The sequence below is a fragment of the Microtus ochrogaster genome, unplaced genomic scaffold (genome assembly GCF_000317375.1).
Source record: "Microtus ochrogaster isolate Prairie Vole_2 unplaced genomic scaffold, MicOch1.0 UNK4, whole genome shotgun sequence".
Taxonomy (NCBI): domain Eukaryota; kingdom Metazoa; phylum Chordata; class Mammalia; order Rodentia; family Cricetidae; genus Microtus; species Microtus ochrogaster.
The window spans coordinates 13630744-13649738 of record NW_004949102.1 but is presented as its reverse complement, the minus strand read 5'-3'; the positions used below and the strand labels follow the sequence as shown (position 1 = coordinate 13649738).

The 18995-nt window shown below is 43.8% G+C and overlaps 1 protein-coding gene across 3 annotated transcripts in view; it reads left to right on the top strand.

Annotated features, from left to right (window-relative positions):
• Dgki (diacylglycerol kinase iota) overlaps positions 1-18995 on the top strand; it is a 446406-nt gene that overhangs the window by 216171 nt on the left and 211240 nt on the right. For 2 of the 3 annotated variants that reach the window (XM_005365831.2, XM_026788536.1), the window contains exons 7-10: positions 3309-3380; positions 6911-7027; positions 12989-13063; positions 13565-13663. In XM_005365831.2, the coding sequence (XP_005365888.1) occupies positions 3309-3380; positions 6911-7027; positions 12989-13063; positions 13565-13663 (363 nt within the window). Of the gene's footprint in view, positions 1-3308; positions 3381-6910; positions 7028-12607; positions 12731-12988; positions 13064-13564; positions 13664-18995 lie in introns of all 3 variants that reach the window. The other variant, XM_026788537.1, reaches the window with a different exon arrangement.

Sequence of the window (18995 nt, the reverse complement as noted above, 5' to 3'; positions counted from 1 at the left end):
CATCAAGTGTTAGGTTGAATGAGAGATCCTGTTTCAGAAAATAGAGTGGAGAGTGGCTGGGGAAGATTGTTAACCTCTGGCTTCCAGATGTGCATATATGTGTGCCAGAACACATGCAAGTGCACACACACACACACACACACACACACAGAGAGAGAGAGAGAGAGAGAGAGAGAGAGAGAGAGAGAGAGAGAATCCAAAACTGATTGGGAGGACTGTGATTGGTACTAAATGCTTGGATGAATGGTTGCTTCATCACTGAAAGAGGTGCCATTGAAGCCTTTGATCAGGAGACACACTGGAAGGGTACCAGCTTACCTTGTGGCCATAAAGAATAAGGGGTAAGGCCTACTGCTGATAAAGAGACAAGACATAGCATGAGCACAGTGTCCCATGTGCAGTGAACAGGGGACACACATGGAGGCCTGGATGGACTTGAGGTTCAGCACCTGAGAAATTCGTGGGCTCTGTCCCATACCAGCTCCTTCAGACTTTCTCTTAGACACTTGCTCCTTTGATCGGACAGTTTCACAGTTTTTGCTCTAGCCCTGAAGGAATGTGCCATCTATCACTTTTATTGCTCCCTCAAAATTGACTTGGATGAACTTTTTAAGTGTCTCCGACGCTAAGCCATTTGAGCCCCTTTCAGACATATTGAGCCGTTTGGTGTCATTTTTGAAAAGTCTTGCACACCCTGTCCTCTAGCCCAATAGATTTGAAGTCCTCTCAGTGACATTCCTGTCAGGTGGCTTTGACACTTTGTCACTGGAGGTGGCTCATGATTGCTGTGGGCATATGGATGTCAAGGCTGACCCTGTATTTCACTTAATCTGTGACACAGAAGCAATATTGTCCTGGGGGAAAGGCACCTGCTGTTAACAAAATGAGGTTTAGCAAGACATAGCTGGAGAGGCTGTGCCAGGGGTCCTGGAGTTCACCCGAGGTGAATGCTTCACAAGAGGGCTTGCAGGGGGCAGCATGTAGAACTCCTATCTATGGTTTATTGTAACACACAGACACAAAGCAAGGTCAGCAAAACAGAAACACAGGGTAAGCCTGGAAGTAACCAGCTACTGCCAGGTTCAGCTCCACGTCCTGTAAACTGTGCTAAGTTCTTTCAGTAGTGAGCTGCAAGACACATATAAATATTATTTATCTGTCTCATTAACACTCCTCGCCCAGGAATTTCACTGAGTCTTGTTTGCCAAAGTATCTTTTGCATAACACAGAACAGAATGCTAGATTCCCAGAAGGAAAGCAGGGGTTCAGCATGAGCAGTATTAGGCCAGGAGCCACTCAGATTGTTCTGGGAACTGAACAAAGTATCCCAAAGGGTAAGATGTCAGAGGCTAAGCCTGTGCCAATTTTGCAAGCACCTTTCCTAAGGATACAAGTCTTTCTAAGGGTGCTTAACTCTTCCCTGAACAGGGAACAAAGATATTCTGACTGTCGTTGATTGTTAAGAAGTTACTACAAAGCCAAAAGAGTCTTGTCATAATTCCAAATTAAGAAGTCATGTTTCCAGTTTCTCCCTTTCTCCCGTTTATCACCTCTGTAGGAGGGGAGGGGAAAGAAGGTCAATATGGAAGAAGAGGAAAGGAAGGGGCACTACGACAATAACACGAAGGACACTTGAGAAAGCCATAAGGCATCATTTTATATGTATCTAAATTTACATATAACACATGTAAGTCTATGTATACATACAGTTTAAATGAAATTATGCCACTTAAGATGATAATGCTTCACCTAAGAGCCATAGAGAATCTAACGAATTCCCTAGTGTCAGGCATGAGAAACCTCCTTAAGAGTTGTTGGTTGTGGGAGTCCAGAAGACTCCTGAAACAATAGAGGCTGTTGCTATTGCCCTTGGCTGCTTCCCAGAAGTCGAAGGCTAAGTCCCCATTGCTGAAGACACTGAGCACTTTGGATGCAAGACAAAGAGGTGTCGAGCTGGATCCGACCCCAAGCCCTCTCCCTGAGGATTAGCTTTTGCAGTATCCTAAGGTGCTACTGGGTCTGCCAAAGGAGCAGAACATCCAGTGTTCTGCTCAGCTGTGACACCGATGAACCAGAACAATGGTCAGCACAGCGAGATTGCCATAAAGGCACAATAGTGGCATGTCAGTTGGACTTAAGGCCAACTGAACATGAGGGAAATCATGCCAGGTACTGGAAACCTAACCAATTACCTGAGTCTAGTCAGATAAGTAATCTCCTCCGAAAGCCTGCTATGGCCAATTTCCCAGCCCGGGGTAATTCCTAACTGCAATCTGGACACTTATCCTTACATGCACAGTCAAGTGTAGCTCTCATCTCCATCAAAGATACTTCTTTTTTCAATAGGTGAAGACCACTACAGAAAGTTATAACTAGTCACCCTGCAGAAAATGATTCACTGTTGGGTGCCCAGCCCCAGATGAAATATCCCCAACCCCCTCCCCCCCATCCTAAAGGCTCAGAGAACATCTTGGAAGAGGGAACAGGAAGATTGTAACAGCCAGAAGGCCAGGAAGTCTGCTGCAAGGTTGAATCTTGTGTATTTGACAGGGAAACTTCACAGGAAGAGAGAAGTGGCTGAATCCGGGAGAAGACTCATTGGGCATTACTGTGTACTTCCTTTGGGGGATTCCCTTTCCTGATGGGAGAGACAGTTTGCTTGTTGGTCTAAGGACAGTCTTTGACAATTGCCTTGTCTTTGTTGCTGTTTGCTGGTTAAGAATGAAACGAAAAGCTGCTTATTTTGAGGACAAACATCCTATGGGAAGGGTGACAGCCTTTGAACTTACTCTTCTAAGCTTGGGCGTCTCCCAGACCCTGGCATCTAGGCACTGCCTTTGCTATTTAATTTCTCTTTTCCTGGGTTCTCAGATACTAAAGCTGAACAGAGCCTCAATGGTATGTGATCAGGTGAAACAATGCTTTTTATTTTAGTTAAAAATATGTAGTGTAATTTATAATATAATATATACAGTTATGATTTTTATGTATGTATACATATACTATATGTTCATACATACATATTTCTTAAGGGAATATCTCTTATTTTAGTGTGGCTAGCTTAGAGAAGTTTGTGGTGTGGGAGACACCACGGCCTCCTTTATCTCATTCTCCAGATGGCCCAGAAATAGAAAATGATTTCATGGTGGAAGGTGGAGAGGGAAGTTCTATGTGGTACTTGCAGTAATGGTTACTATAGCAATGGGTGACAATTCTGGCCTCTTTTACTTCGGTGAACCTCAGGAGGGCATGTATGGGCTGCAACGAAGGAGGTTTTAAATTCTCTGTCTCTTGTCCTACTGTCTCAGGGCTTCCAGCAAAAGTTCTCCTTCCACAGTAAAGAGATCGTGGCTATCAGCTGTTCTTGGTGCAAGCAGGCGGTAAGTGTGGGATGAAATATGCCCCGTGGGCTCACGTGTGACCATATCTGCCCATTCCAGCACTTGGGTTCCTGCCTGCGTGTGGAAAGATTGCTCACTGAACATTCAGGTTTTATCATATAGCATCCTTAGAAGGAGAAAGACTGAAAAATTATTGAACAAAAGCAAATATAAGTAGGGGGAAAACAGAAAAATTTTACTTCTTTCATTGAACTTGAAGCCCAGGATGAAAGACTGGAAACCCTCCCTGGTTCTCACCCTGGAGCTGGAATCTAGAGCTCCTTCCGCCTAGACCACCCACGTCTTACCTGTCCATGAGACAGCTAAGGGCTCCTCATCATACCAAAGTGCAACCCAGGGAGCCTTGAGTGAACTCTGCAACACAGGGCCAGGAGTCCTGGTTCTCCTGGTCCTGATGTGGGTGGCTTTGTTGTGGGTTTGCGAAGAGCGAGTGCCTTTTGTGTTGTCCCTTAGGTTTAGATGTTTCTGTAGCTCCCCGTGCACACGCCCACTGGAATATAGCCCTTCCTTGTATTTGATCGTGGACATTCATGACAAGCCCACACTAATTTCCGGTTTATTTCTCTTTTGTCGCCCATCTCATTCTCATCTACTCTTAAACTTGGCCCCAATGTGAGAAGCAGATGTGGCACTTGCTCATTTGCTTTCCTCTGGGGATGCGGTTTGCTTCACTCTAACCCATCTGGCAAACTATGGCCTCCAGGGCCAAATATGGCTGCCCCCTGTTTTTTATATAATGGTTAATTGCAGCATAGCCATACCCAATTGTTTATGGCTTATCTGTAGCTCTGTTAGTACCTCAGTGGTGAGTTGAGTGTTTCCCACACACCCACGCCTTTTCAGAAAGAGTTTGTTAACCACCTCCCCCAGCCTTTCAGCCTATCTACTCTCTATCTTTCAAGATAGCCTTGCTACATCAAATATGTAATCCCTTTCATTTGTGATCCTTCTGCCTCAGCCACCCGAATGCTTGGATTATATGATATGTGTGAACATATCAGCTTTCCATCTACTTTTTTGGAGTGACTGTGTAGATAAAGATATACCAGCCATTTATTGCAAAGGAAACTTGAAAAGAAGGTCTGTGTTGTGTTAGATTCAAGGTTCACAGGTCTACAAACAGCAGACTCAAAGCTAGCAAAGGGGCTGGAACAGATACAGTTTGAAACGATTGCAGTTGATATTTTTGTGGATTAAACTCTTTGCACTATATCAAGTCTATAAGATTCAACCTAATGGTCTCACTAACGTAATTCCCTCAAGGCCTCCATTTGTCAAGAGCCTCCAGTGATTAGGTAGAGACCCACTGTTCTGGAAGGTTCGGTGTTTGTTGTGCCACCCTCATCCCATGTTTTGTTTCCTTGGCGTTTCCATGTTTTCCCACTTGTCACCCATGTAACCTGTGTGCTTCTGTCTAAACACATGCTCACAGGTACCAGGCTATCCTACCATAGTGAAACTCTACATCCTAAGGTCAGGATCTCCCTCTGGGACTAAGATGTCAACCAGTCCCTAATGCTTCCCATGCTGCTAGCCTTCCTGACCAGGAAAGAGCCTGCTGCTGGGATAGCATCAAGGCAAGTCTGTTCTGATAGACTGATGGTCCTTGAGCCCAGATGAGATGTCTTGTTCGGGGTCCATTTATTTGAAGCCTTAATCCGACTTTACAGTGAACACCCGTATTCTTCTCATTAATCTGTCATCTAACCGATTCACTAGAGAGACTTACTTTCCACTTAACCACTGCGGCAGAACTTTGGCCAATTTCCCACATTTTTAATATCCCAGAAAGTGTGGAAATCGGTTTTGCAAGGTCTTATATGCAGAATATATTCACAAAAATTACAGTATTGATCTATTGTAATAGTACAAGTAATTTCTTCCAGGAAATTTGATGTCAGATAACTAAACAAATAACTGATCCCTCTTAATGAAGAAGGAAAACCTTGGGTGAGGGAGCTGGGCTTCCTGTGTCTATGTCTTAGCTCCAGCATTTAAAGGCTATACGTTCCTGAGTGCACCTGTTAGTATCCAACTTGGAGATGAGTCAAGTTTAAGTTGAAAGAGTTGCTTAAACAGTGTTTGAGAAAGGCAATAGGCAGGCATTGAGGCTTAATCTGAATTGCTAAAAAACAATCAATTTTGAAATATTTTTCTGGTGTGGCATTTCTCTGGTTTAGCTTGTTTGTGGGTCCCAAATGATGGGTGGCATGGGAAGTTATTAATTATTTAATCAGTATTTTATCCATGATTGATGTTAATTATCTACTGGACCACAGGAAATCTTGACAATATGCAGAAGTCAAAACAAAGTCTTTGTGATCGTGTGGAATAAAATTAGGGTGGCTGTGTTTGCCAGTTTTCCTCAGACAGTCCTAATTGATGTCTGTTTTTCCGACACTGTTATTATCAGTGCTTTCTTTTACTTATTATGTATACAGTGTTCTGTCTGCATGTATGCCTGCAGGCCAGAAGAAGGCCCAGATCTCACAATATTTGATTGTGAGCCACCATGTGGTCGCTGGAAATTGAACTCAGGACCTCTGGAAGAGTAACCAGTGCTCTTAACCTCCAAGCCATCTCTCCAGCCCTTCTTTTACTCTTAAATAGCCCCAGTTCAGTTGAAATGTAAATTGTGTGTTTATTACAAGAAGCGTAATTCAAGATCAAGCTAATTTAAATAAAAAATCACTGCAATTAGGACCTAAGTCCTTTAATTATTGCTTAAGCTGATTTTGATGTTCATTAGAAATGAAATATCCCCACACACGGCTGTCACCTCATAATCAGAAGGTGATTGAAAATGTAGTTAGACTGACGTGGCAATGCCAGCCTCCCAACCGAGTGGTGAGTTCAGCCCTCACAGGGGGTTGTGTGTTACTATTACTAGTTCATCTTTCCTTCCTTCCTACAGCAAACAAGTTCCTCAGGCTTGCCGAGTGGAATAGGGCCACTGTATTTTTAAAGGCTCTAGATAAGCCCAGAAGTGATCTCTTTGTGTTTTGCTACTGCTGAGGTTAATAGCTTCCTAGAAGAGACCATGTCCTTCCTTCCTGGCTCCCTAGGCTTGAAAGATTACTTGGGAGGATCTACAGCTATTGTAGAAGCAGTCAGGAGGTGGGCATTGTCTTCCAACTGTCTTCATTTTCTCTTCTATATTATATAAGAGAAACGGTTGCGTGTAATTAAGGTTAGTAGAGCCCTTCAAGGCTCAGCATCTTTGTATAAATAATCCATTTAACAGTGAGAATGTCTTAGCAGGCTTCATCCTGCTAGGTTCCCGTTTACAACTGTTACGTCTATGCTGAAGTGAATCGCTCTGGTCTCCAGAGCAATTAGATGGTTGAATGCTGATGTGGTCATGTGTTCCTTCATATTGTGTGTGTGTGTATGTGTGTGTGTGTGTGTGCACTTGTGTGTGCACGTGTGTGTTTGTGAGTGTAACCATCCCTTCCTGCTGTGAATTACCTCTTACTCAGAATTACTCATTAGCCTGTTTTTCTCTTCAGTTTCACAATAAGGTGACCTGCTTCATGCTGCATCACATCGAGGAACCCTGCTCCCTGGGGGCCCACGCTGCTGTTATTGTCCCTCCCACCTGGATCATTAAGGTGAAGAAACCTCAGGTAACTGCAGGATCCTGGTGCTGCTGGCCTAGAGCAGAGAAAAATTAACCTCTGTGATTTGCTTTTATCCCTCAATAGTCTTCGGGCTCCTATAACCTCCACAGATTCATTCCTGTGGTCTGGTGCTTAGCTACTAAGCTCATCTCACTGGCCCATCACTTGACCTCATTGGGCTCTCTGGTGGAACCAGATTCCCATCCTCACGAAAAGCCAGTTTCCGAGTAAGGGTGTGTCCTCATCCACGTGTAAAAACGCTCTATGCAGGCAGGTCTCCTGAGTTCCAGTGAGCCCCAGCGAGGGAATAGTGGGTTCTTACACACTCTCTTTCCCTCCAAGCGTGAGAGGAGTCCACGGAGAGCAAGGTTGGCAGGCGTCATAGTTTGGTTAAGATTTCTACCACTCTAAAGGGCAGACTGTGAGTCATGACCTCCATTACATACAAGGTCTGCTTAGAGAGCCACTGTGGTTTCTTAAGGCGAATTGAATCTGCTATTTTAGTGCCTAATCCCATCCTGTGCTCTTAGTGGCTTTCCTGTTTAAGCCAATCTCTTCTTATTCGTCTGGGGGACTTTCCTGGGGATGGAGGGATTATCCTTGTAGGGATTATCCTTCTGTTTAAAAGGTGGGTGGGATTTAGAGCGGTAGTGGAGAAAGCCAGTGGCAGGCAAGACAATAGCACCCTGTGTACCAAATTGTATTGCTGGGCCTGTGAGCTGAGTAGGATCATACTAGGTCTGCTGAGACATGTAGGAGGAAGCATCTAAAATAGCAGGCCACTCTTGGTTAAGGGTGATTATACGGCTGAATTCCCATTCCAGAGTCCACGGTAACCTTTTCGCTCTATTTGTGTTTCACTAGGAAGTATAATCTTTGTGGTGCTAGATCTCGGCGTATTCATCTTCAGACATCGTACTGAATATAATGACATCCTAGAACATGGCCAATTAAATGCTTCCTTCATTGAGACTTTCTTCTTAACCTTTTAGAGTTTAAAGGCTGTGAGAGAGGAACATTAGGATGTGAATACGGATGTATGACTATACACACGTACAGACAGATAAAGTGGAAAGACAGATAGACGATGGATAGACAGACAGATGGTAGAGCTTCCTGTAGCTGGACAGTCATCCTGCTCAGTTATACCCCCCCCCATCTTTCTTCTCCAAGCTTCTTCTCAATGTCTCTGAGGGATTTTCTGATATCTTTTTGTCTCCATGCTGTTAGCAACTTGCCTCTAAAGAGCTGCACTCTGCACTTTACGGATCTGTCAGTCATAATCTGATCACGAACTCAAGCTCAACTTTTAACCCCTGATTTTATAGCTGTGGAATTCAGCCTTCTACTAACTGTAGTAATGGAGCCATGCTAACAGTACTGTCCCTACTTGGCAGGGTTTTCTTTTCTGGTCGTTTTCCTACACACTTTGGCTGGGTCTATTTTCTACAACACCATTCTTGCCCTATCCCTTCTTCTCTGTAAGGAAGCCCACTGCTTCTGATAAAGTCTGCATGTATCAAGAATCTGTCCACCGTCAGGCCCAAGCAACCTCCAGCTCTTTCTGCAAGTTGGACTTCCTCTCCCAGAACCTACAAATTATATCCTAGATGCATTTATATCTCCCCTAGGGAGCATAAACTCATAGGATCGAGTTGGGACACTGTAGTCTTTGAAGGGAGGATTGTACTTAGTCTTGTAGTTTAATTCTCAGTGCATAATGAGCAATATATACATATTATCCCTGTACAAAAGAAACTGCAGATTAAAAAAAAATGGCTCCTTTCACTAACGTACAAAATTGTAGATACCTCTCCTAGCTTTTCCATCACAAAGCCATGGTTTCACTCCTGGTTTATATGCACAGATATGCACCATTAGAATAGGTAGAGAACTGTAGTGTGCCCAGGGCTGAGGGTCGCTATTGAGTGATGCCGTGCTACAAAGAATTCTTTAGAACTTGCTTAGTTAAAAAAAATGGCTCTTGGGTAGAATTCTCTAGTAGTGCACATAGTCCTAAGTCATTTTAAGCTGTTCCCACTCAGCAGACATTTCCCAGTTGTTTCATACCCTTACTGATAGCTGCTACATCGTTTCTAATGTCCTGTTTGCAAACAGTGCTCTGCCAACCTCTCTACTCCCCATGAGGTTTTCTTTTTCTTGTTAGCTTTCCTTTTTTACTGTCTTATTATGATGGGATGAGCTTTTATTGCTGGAGTACCATGAATTGGAATAACAGGCTTTCTTCAGTGACTAACGCAATCCCTCAGACTTGCTTAAACTATTTCCTTGGGTGGATTATGAAGATCAACCAGCACACATGATTTGATGTTACTTGGAGCTCTTGAGACCCGCTCCTCAACTTTGGGGACGAGTTTTCTTTGTTTTTTTGCTGTTGTTAGAGCCACCTTTATTCCAGTGGGGGACCCAAAGCAGAAGGTGAGCATCCGTTAAATAAACAAAGCTCTGGCATCTTCCTTCTGTGACCTGTCAGAATGTTGTCTGGTGTTTGTGGGAGACACTCCCTTTGTATAATGAAGTGCTATATCACTTTTAGACCTTTTAATATAAGCAATTATTTATGACCCCTTAACCTGGAAAAAATCCCTCAAGGGCATTAAGAGCTAAAGTTTCATTTACAGTTAAATGATTCATCCATAAGGAGGTCTTAACTGCTCAGGAAGGAGTCGTAACTCTGATAACAGTCTGGTTGATGGGTTCACTTCCTGGCAAGGTGAGATGGTTCGGATACAGGGTCCAAGAAGACAAAGGGCCTTTATTTTCTCTAAATTCTTTCACCAGGATAGGTATAAAATGCCTAGAAGGCAACTACTGTTGAGATTAAAAGGCCACAAAAACCAGTTTGAGATGTGTTGATCTTGTAAGGGAATCACTTAAACAACTGAGTTAGCTGCCCTGGCTAGAACAGGCATGCTTTGTTTTAAAATGTCAGAGAAGTGTGAAACGTTTGACTCTTTAATCATACAGTAAGTTTCGGATATTGCCTCTGCATTCTCGCAAAGCAGGCTACTTTGTTGAATTCCCCAGGAGTAACCCAGACAGGGAAAGCTTTGCTGTAAATTAGCATGAATAGCTATCTTAACTTGTCATGGCTGTGGTACATTCCAAATCTTCCTTCCTAGCCATCCGTTTCTCCCAAGATGCTGCTGCCTTGTAAGTGAAGAGTTGTTAGACGTTTGTACTCAAGCAGAAGGGAGCCACAGGAATAGTGAGGTGTGCTGGGAAATTCCAGAGTTCTTGCGATTGCTGTTTGACCATTCTTGATACTGTAAGCATCCTCAGATCTCACACAGACACTTGCGGGTGCTGTAAGTCAATCACTACACTTGTTTGTAAAGAAAGCCTCAGAAAGCCTCAGATGCATTGGTCTCGGAAGCACTTGCTACATCTATGTTGAAAGACTGTTTTGTGTGTCTGCTTCTTACTAGATTTGAGTTGCTAGCTTACTCTGTTTTCAGATTTCTTCCCTCATTTCTAGTTCTGTGTTTCCTAAATGTGCCTGACCATCAGAATCACCCAAGATGCTATAAACTTTATGAAAAGTTTAAGAAAGTTGTGTGAGATCTTTGCCTGTTGCAGTAGAACTGCATCTTGGAATTTAATTGCTGAGGCCCTTAGTGTGTTCCTGCGAGTGACTGGTATTTGCATTTATTTGGTCTAGGGAGGAAATGAGGTAACACACCAAAGCAGTGGGGGAGACAAGCCATCATATCCTAGGCACGATTGTGCAAACCAGAAGAGGCTTAGCGAATAGTGTTGGTCATATGACTGTGATTGGGGTGTGGTTGTGCACTAAAAATTTGTTCTGGGTAATGAGGCTAACAGATGTGAGCAGACGCATATCATGGAATGGATACAAAACTAACTGCTTTACATATACCATTTCTTGTTTAAACTTTCCAACTGTCCTATGAGGTAGGTGTTGTCATTTCATACCGAAACTAAGGAGTCTGTTGTTTCAAACCTTCGCCTGACTCGGTACATCTCATCACAGGGAGCTGGCACAGGATTCGTAGCCAGTCCATCAGGCGCATGGTCCTCCTGGTGCTCTACTTTGCTGGGGTCTCCTTAATGCCAAGTTTCAGTTACAAAGCCACATTTTCAGCATCATGCATGATAGTATCACTCGGGAAGCTTTTCATCTTTGCTTTGGCTTCGCTTCAAGGAGATTAGTGGGGTTGCACAAGATCTTGGCTGAACATCCTTTACAAACTGTCTAAGCAGGGATAGAAACTGATGCTGGTTGAGGAGGGCTTGGAGCATCATTTGATGACACCCAGTAGAAAAGCTTCTTCCACAGCCTCCACTTTTCCAGGCTCCAGCTTATTCCTTCTACATAAACTGAAATTGATTAAAATATGGCATCGGCCTTTAAAATGAAAAAGAGACAAGAATGTGATAAAAGGTGTCTTTAGCTGAGGAATTTAGAATCCACGAGATCTGTTTGCAAGGGAAGTGTAGTCAACAATGAATAGTGAGGAAAGCTCCAGAATCAGGAACACCCAGTTTCTTGAATCTCTTTTCTGGAGAGTCTCCGAGGTCCTGAAGACATTTTCCTTTGGTGGAAGAAGAAAACCTGGGGATACATAGTGGTTCTTCAAAAATTTACTCAGCCTTGGTGATCATGGGCTTCCTTTCTCCTCCCTCCCTCCCTCCCTCCCTCCCTCCCTCCCTCTTTACTTCCTTCCTTCCTTTCTTTCGTCTTCCTTCTTCTCCTTCCTTCCTTTCCTTCTTTTTTTCTCTCTTCTCTATCTAAGCAAATGTGAAATAAACACAAGCTCATTTGACTCCTATTGAATTTGATGCATTAATGTGTGTGTTGTAGACTAATGTTTAGTTTTGAATGCTCTAAGAAGAAAATACTTGCAGATTAGCCATTTAAATTTCTCCAAGCTAGTTGGAAAACTATTAACTGCTCAAATAATGTAAGTGTGTATTCTAATGTCAACTTCTAAGTTAAGAATTCTGCATTTCAGGCTCTCAACACTTGATCAAACATCTATTATATGGTCAGTACTCTCTTACCTTTGTGAAGATGCAGTCTAATTCATATTGAGTCCACTAGTTAAATCTGATTTATGTTTGGTCTTCAACCAGTAAGTGTGATTGTCCTGTAAGAGTTCTTCCTCCAAGTATTTATAGAAAATGGTTAGCCAAAGTAATCATGGATTGTGGCTCATAAAATCTCGAGAAAGAGAAAGTAAAATCAACGGTCACTGTATGTCAGCAACTTTGATTTGCTTCCATTAAAATATTCAAGGCTACTTAGTGGAGAGAAGAAATTTAAATTAATGGATGTCGAGACAGAGAAAGAAAGAGTAATGCTCACTATTACACTATTATATCATGAGAAGGTTTCTTCCCAGCATTTAAAATATTATGTATTAGTGTTGATAAGACAGTTGGATTGTGAAGTTCTACTGGGATCAAGTCTTATTTTAATTATTTTATAACTATTACTAAAGAAGATCATAAAAAGTAAACAAAGAAGGAAAATGAAAAAAAAAAGCGAAAAGAAAAAGAAAAGCATAAAAAAATGGCCTCCTTTTTTACATTTCCACATAGGTGATCTCCATACCAGGAGATGAACTTGAACTTGGTTGGGCGGGAGACGGACCTGGTTGGGCGGGAGACTGGAGCCCCTCAGAGAATTTGGGATTCTTCCATTTTTACTGGGAGGGTTGGCAGGTATACCATGTGTTGTTATGTGAGTCCATCAGAGCCCCCGCGGCTCCAGCTCCCTGCCTCCTGCGGCGGGGAGTCAGTTGCTCACCCTGGAGCACTGGTTTCTGTCTGTGGCTTACCCATGAGCAGTGGCTTGGAAGTGTCAAAGCATGAGAAGCATGACGTCAACAGCATGTGCTGCTGTCCTCTTCTACATGGTTCTGCATGGAGATGTGGGGGCTGCCTGCCTCTGAGTTTAGCCTGCTCCCTTCTTGCCCACAGAACTCCCTGAAGGCTTCCAGTAGGAAGAAGAAAAGAACGAGCTTTAAAAGAAAAGCCAGTAAAAGAGGAACCGAGGTAAGTCTTTCAGAGAGGTGTAACTCTGCAGAGGCTGCTTAGCCCTGAGGATCTGGCCCACACTTGTTCTTGAGGTGTTGCCTTCCATACTGCTTTTGCCCTTTATTCCCTTCTATGTACATCAGAATCCCTCCTGTTCCAAATCCACCAACCTGTCCATCAATTAGTCAAATCTGACCTGCCACATCAGAGTAAGAGCATCTGCCCCTGCTTGGAATGTCTTCCCCAAAACGATGGTGATGGTAAGATGGTGATGAGACCTGACACTTCCAGAGCTCTTGGAGAATGCAGAGTAAAATCCAAAGCCTAGCTCAGTCTTCTGGAGTAAATAATGGCAGGGGGTGCTTTCTTCCAGGTAATGTGGACACACTGCCATGAAGGTTCAGCCTTATGACATAAGACTCAGGATCCTAGGGGTGCACAGAGTTCTCTCTTCCCTTGCTTTGTGGTTGCTTCCAAGCCATGGGCATTTATCCTAATAGTGCTGCCTGCCTCTTCCAGCAGGAAAACAAAGGTCGTCCTTTTGTGATCAAGCCCATCTCCTCTCCTCTCATGAAGCCTTTGCTTGTGTTTGTGAACCCAAAGAGTGGAGGCAACCAGGTAAGTCATTTCTCGAGTTTAGCTTTGAATAATCGATATGTCAAAGACACAGTCTCCAGGATGAAGTAAAATAGCGCGGTAGCTGACGTGTGCCAGGACCAGGTTCAAAACCCCGAGAAGCCTGCCGTCTATGGCCTTCCATCCACAGCTAGACCAGACTGACGTTTTCCTTATAGATATTCTAGAAGAATCCTTTCAGAGTTTCTTTTAGTTAATAGGTTTCAGAGAAAAGCAAAGAAGGGCTTATTCATGTTCAGCGTGAGAGCCAGTGGAAGGACCGACTTCTCCCTATGTGTACATCTTCTAAGGTTTCGTAATCAGCAATACATTTACCAACTTGTCTTTATTTCTTCCTATTATAATTTAACCGGACTCCTGTGTCCCTGTCCTCAGTGAAAGGAATAACCAGAGGTCATTTGTCACAACAACTGTAAACAAGTACCGTAAGGCCAGAGAAATAATCCGTTTCTAAGGACTTCATTATTCCTTCCGCTCTCTGCCCACTTCTTTCGGGATAGCTTAAGATCAACCCCATTTAAGAATACAAAGACATCCTTACAGAAGTTAATGGCATTCCAATGGCAGCCTTGCTCTTTAAAACCATGGTTTTCTCCATAATACAGTATAGAGAAAACTTTATCTTTTTATCCATTTTTCTTCCTGCTCTCTGGGGCTTCTTATTAAGACTCTTCTGTGGGCTTTGATTTTCTGTTATTTTCCTGGGAATCTGGATGTGAAAATATTTTTTTTTCTGACCAGTAAGTGTACACTTTACACTTCAAGACAAGACTTTGTGAAGGTTCAGCATCAACAAATAGAGACTTGAGACTCTTTAATCGCTCAAATAAAGAAAGATGTTATGTCATCATCAGAGTTTTGATTGACTCCTCCAAAGGATGCCATCATTGCTAAGATAATAGATGTTTCCCAGGATGCACTGACTATAGCGAGACTTGCCATGGGAGAGCCTATGGTTTAAAAGGAACTCCCGTCTCCTCCCTCTTCAAGATTCCCAGTCACCAGCAATATTAACAGTCTATCTCAGTCTTATGGAGAACAGGTGTATCACAAGAAACAATTTATTTTCAGTAACCTTTTTCGTGTCTGTTAGTGATGATGTTCTTCCTATTCCAATGATGTGATGCTACAGTAATCAGTAGAAAAGGACCAGGTGCTGGGTTCCTTAGTTCTGGTGTTCTGTTTGTTCTGAAACACGCCCACTTAGGGGCTGACGTCCTTTAGCCTAACAAGGATGAGTGATGCAGTTGAGAATCAAGAAATGGAGCGAAGCAGATGTAATTAGTTCCCATTTGGGTGTCCTGAGACCTACAGGCTAGTTAGCATCAGCTATATTTTATGAAGGCACTTCCTACAGAAAGCATATGTTTCGATGTTTCGAGATAGGATCTCAAGTAACCCAAGCTGGCTTTGAGCGCTCTGTAGGGTCCAGAATGACCTTGGACTTCCTGATCTCTCCCTCCACCTCCTGAGTCCTGACATTACAGCATATGCCACCATGCCTGGTTACTGCAATGCTGCTGGGGACAGAACCCAAGAATGCATGTATGCTAGGCAAGCCCTCTGCAGCCTGAGCTGAAGTGAATTCATGAATCAAGCTAAGAGACGCCCCACGTTGGACACTAGGATATTTTTTGTTTTGCCTGCCTTTTGAGACTGACAGACTATTTCAGATCTAACCCTTTTCCTGCTCCAGTCTCTGCAAGTTCATTAAGTACTAACAGACTAAAGAGGCTTAAGTGATTTTGGAGGACATCTTTTTGTTAAGGACACAAAAGGGGCTATTGGGGGGAAATGAGTCATGTGACCTTTGTTGTGTGTTCCAAGCTGAGCACACCAGACTGCCAAAGGGGTGGAGTTCCAGAGGGAAACAGTGACTTTGGCATGAGAAAGAAGTAGTGTCCTCGAAGGGGCTGAACTGGAAGAGGGGTGCTATGCTACACAGAGGAGAACCCCCTCCTCCACCACGGGGAAATTGCTGCTCATCCGTCAAGGCTCACTAGAGCCTGTAAGCCAGTTGTCAAAATCAGGCACCCGCTCCATGGTGTTCTAAGACCCTGGGATGCACGCATCCATCGTGGACCGTCAGTAGTGTTCTCCGGGGGGGTGTCCTCTCGGGTCATAGGTGCCAGCATGCTAGGGAATCTTTGAATCCTAGATTTCTAGCTCACAGTGCGTAGCAAGCAAACGATTGTATAGTGAGAAATACAAATGACGCAGCCCATGCAGGGTGGGAATTCTGCACCGCGATGACTCTGTGGTGAGCGGACGTGCAGAAAAGACTCCAGGAAGTGTGATGCTGGAGAGACCAGAACCAGCCCATGGAAAATGCTGTAAAACTTGGGTTTGTGCCATTGAAACTGGGCTTCAGATCTTTTGGTTTCTGAGCAGAGAGGCCACATGGTGAAGTTTAGTGTGCAGAAACTTGCTCGGGAGCCTGCTACGGCTCAGGTGCCATCTCAGTACATCAGAGTGGCCCTGACTTTCCTCATTTTCCACATGTTTCAGATGCTGTCTCTGCCTCTGCTTTAGAGGACAGAGCTCATGGTCTGGCCAGGGCTTCCTGTTGCAATAAGAGGGGTGGGGGTAGGCATATTCTGGATTTTTTTTTCAGTTTACCAATTAATAATTCACTTGTTTTACTCATCTGATTTTAGGTAAAGAGCATTTTTTGACTCATTTTCTCTCTGAAGTGTTGGCTCCCAAACTTTTTAAGCTTGCATTAACCTTAAGTAAACAACTGGATTATATCGCCATCTAGTGGCCTGAGAAAGAATTGCTCCCCCCATACTTTTTTAGGCATGAAAGAAAAAAAAGTCAATGTTTTGAAGGATAATATTAGGACTTATATTTGAAGGATTATATTATTATAAGCATGCACCAGGACTGTTTCTGTTAAACTACACATTTTTCTCACCCTTTCTTTTCAACATCACAATACTTATCTCTCGTTTTCCAGTGCTCTCAGGGTACACACAACACTGGTGTTTTGCAAAGGTTTGGACACTGGTTGTACTGTTGCTACCAAAAACATTTGAAGGGACGGAAACTGGGTTCAGGGACTAAAACATCAGCTTTGAATTACTGTCCCTGCGGGAGGGAGACTGCGGGCAGGAGGCGGATTTACTCCAACACAGTCCCTCCTCTGTGTGGGGAGTTCAGTGTCTTTTTTCGTGTTAATTCATATGCGTGCACAGGGGCACAGATGTTAACCACTGGAACAAATCTCCATAGTACTGAGAGTTGGGGCACTGAGACTCTGCTCACACTGGCCAGTGTGGAGTTCCAGGTCAAATGTGTGGTGGAAACTTAATTCCTGGACCAGAGCTCTCGGGCTCTGAGTGAACAGAGGATGGGGGTGGGGGGTGGCGGGTTGCGGGGATGGGGAGTTACGGGGGTAGCTGCTGGTGGACAGATTCATGCTGGCTGAATTCATACCAGTGTTCCTGCAGAAAAGTTACCCCCTCCTAAGTCAGGGGTCAATCATACCAATATGGACATGAGGGGACAGATAAAGAAACTGGCTTCAAATGAGAAATCTAACTCTATAAACTGTCTCCAAGATACTTGGATGCATTGTCTCAGTTAGACTTTTGAAGTGCTGGAAAAATTGTGATCTGGAGCTAAATAAAACGTTATTGCTTTCTACAAATTCAGGCTTCTGTGGGACATATGGGTTTGGAGAGAGGGCCGAGAGACAGTAAGTAGGTGAAGGGGACATGTCAAAATCCAGTCTCAAGATTGACAGAGCAATCTCAACAGATGAGATTAAAATAACGGAATTGCGAGTCTGTTTAATGTCCCCCTTGCTATGTTACACAGTTGTTGGGAGCGTGAGCAGTGGGAAGCTAGGACACAAACCAAGCCTTCTGGTTCCTCTGATGGCCTAAAGCTTACCTGTCGGTGGCTGCAGAGGTGATATATCAGGGTGGCAGCCTGACTTTCCTTGGTAAAGCATCTCAGGAACTGTTTCCTACAAAGCAAAGCCCAGACGTTTCAGCACACAGGGCTTAGTCTATGGCTTCCTCCAGCTGTTTCATCTTGCACTGCTTCTTGCCTCTTGCCTCCTAAGACTGCCAGATGTAGTTTTTCGTGGCACATCTTGCTTGTTTACACCTCTAGTGACTTCTCTTGGGACTGTCACCCTTCCGCTGCTCCTATGGAGACACTCCACTTGTCTTTCACAATCACGCTCACATGGTACACTTAGGATACCTTCATCTGACCTAAGCTCGCATTTAGACATTGTCTCCCCGGGTAGCTGTGCTTCTCACTGTCACAGCATTTAACGGCTTCAGTGAATTCATATGTTTAGTGTTGGTTTCCTTCCAGTAGACGCTGTGCTCTGGAGTATAGACCCAAACACAGAACAGAGGCTAAATCCACAGTTGCTGATGGAGTGGTGGCTTCCTTGGGATTGTGTGCAGTGGAATTTGTTATTCTTAAGCTCTTCTTCTCACTGATCCCTTTCCTCCAGCTTGCTTATTGTCTGGTCAGGTGTTTCTGTCTTGATTATTTACATCATGCCTACATGATGTGAACTGGGACTTAGAGATGCTGTAGGATGCTCCTGCAGTGCTCGGATGGAGGGCTGTGTGTTGTGGACTGGGCTGTTCTGAATGGCTTCTCCATCATGATGAGATTTTGCCTTATGAATATCGCATAGAACTTCCTTGTGCAGCCAGGGGATCCCTGTCTGGTCCATCTCTCCCTTCTCCTTCCTAAAGCTACCATACACCCAAGAGTGGATGGTGGAGCTGAGGATGGATCTTGTTCATATCTGTAATAATCCACCTGCTTTCCAAGAAGCTGCATTTTCCTCCAGCCAAAAGGGAAAGGGTAACTTTCTTCAGCCCCCTCCCAAGAGTACCCTAGTCACATAACAGCTGCAGAGGTCAGTGCTCAGCAAGTTGTTACACCAGGGAGTTGAACTGGAATCCACGAACGCTGCTTCTCTTCCATTCAAGAAAACCAGACTCCTGCGTACAAGTTGCAGGCCTTGGCGTTTGGCATGCAGGGTGTGAGGGCTGTCATGTGCCTGGTCTTGCTAGTGGCAGTTGTGTAACTGACTGAGTAGATTTTATCTCAACACTGAGAAAGACGCACATTACCCTTTTCGGGTGAATCCCTTTTGTGTGACCATTCGGTTCCATTTAATAAGCAGTGGTAAAGGCAATCAATGTCTCTCATTTAAATGTGGGCGTGTCTAGCTTTTATGAGCATCTAGCTTTTATGTCCCACTCACTAGGATTGATTCAAAGAAGTGATTTCATTTAATTTTTTGTCATTTCTCTTCATGCCATATTTTGGAAAT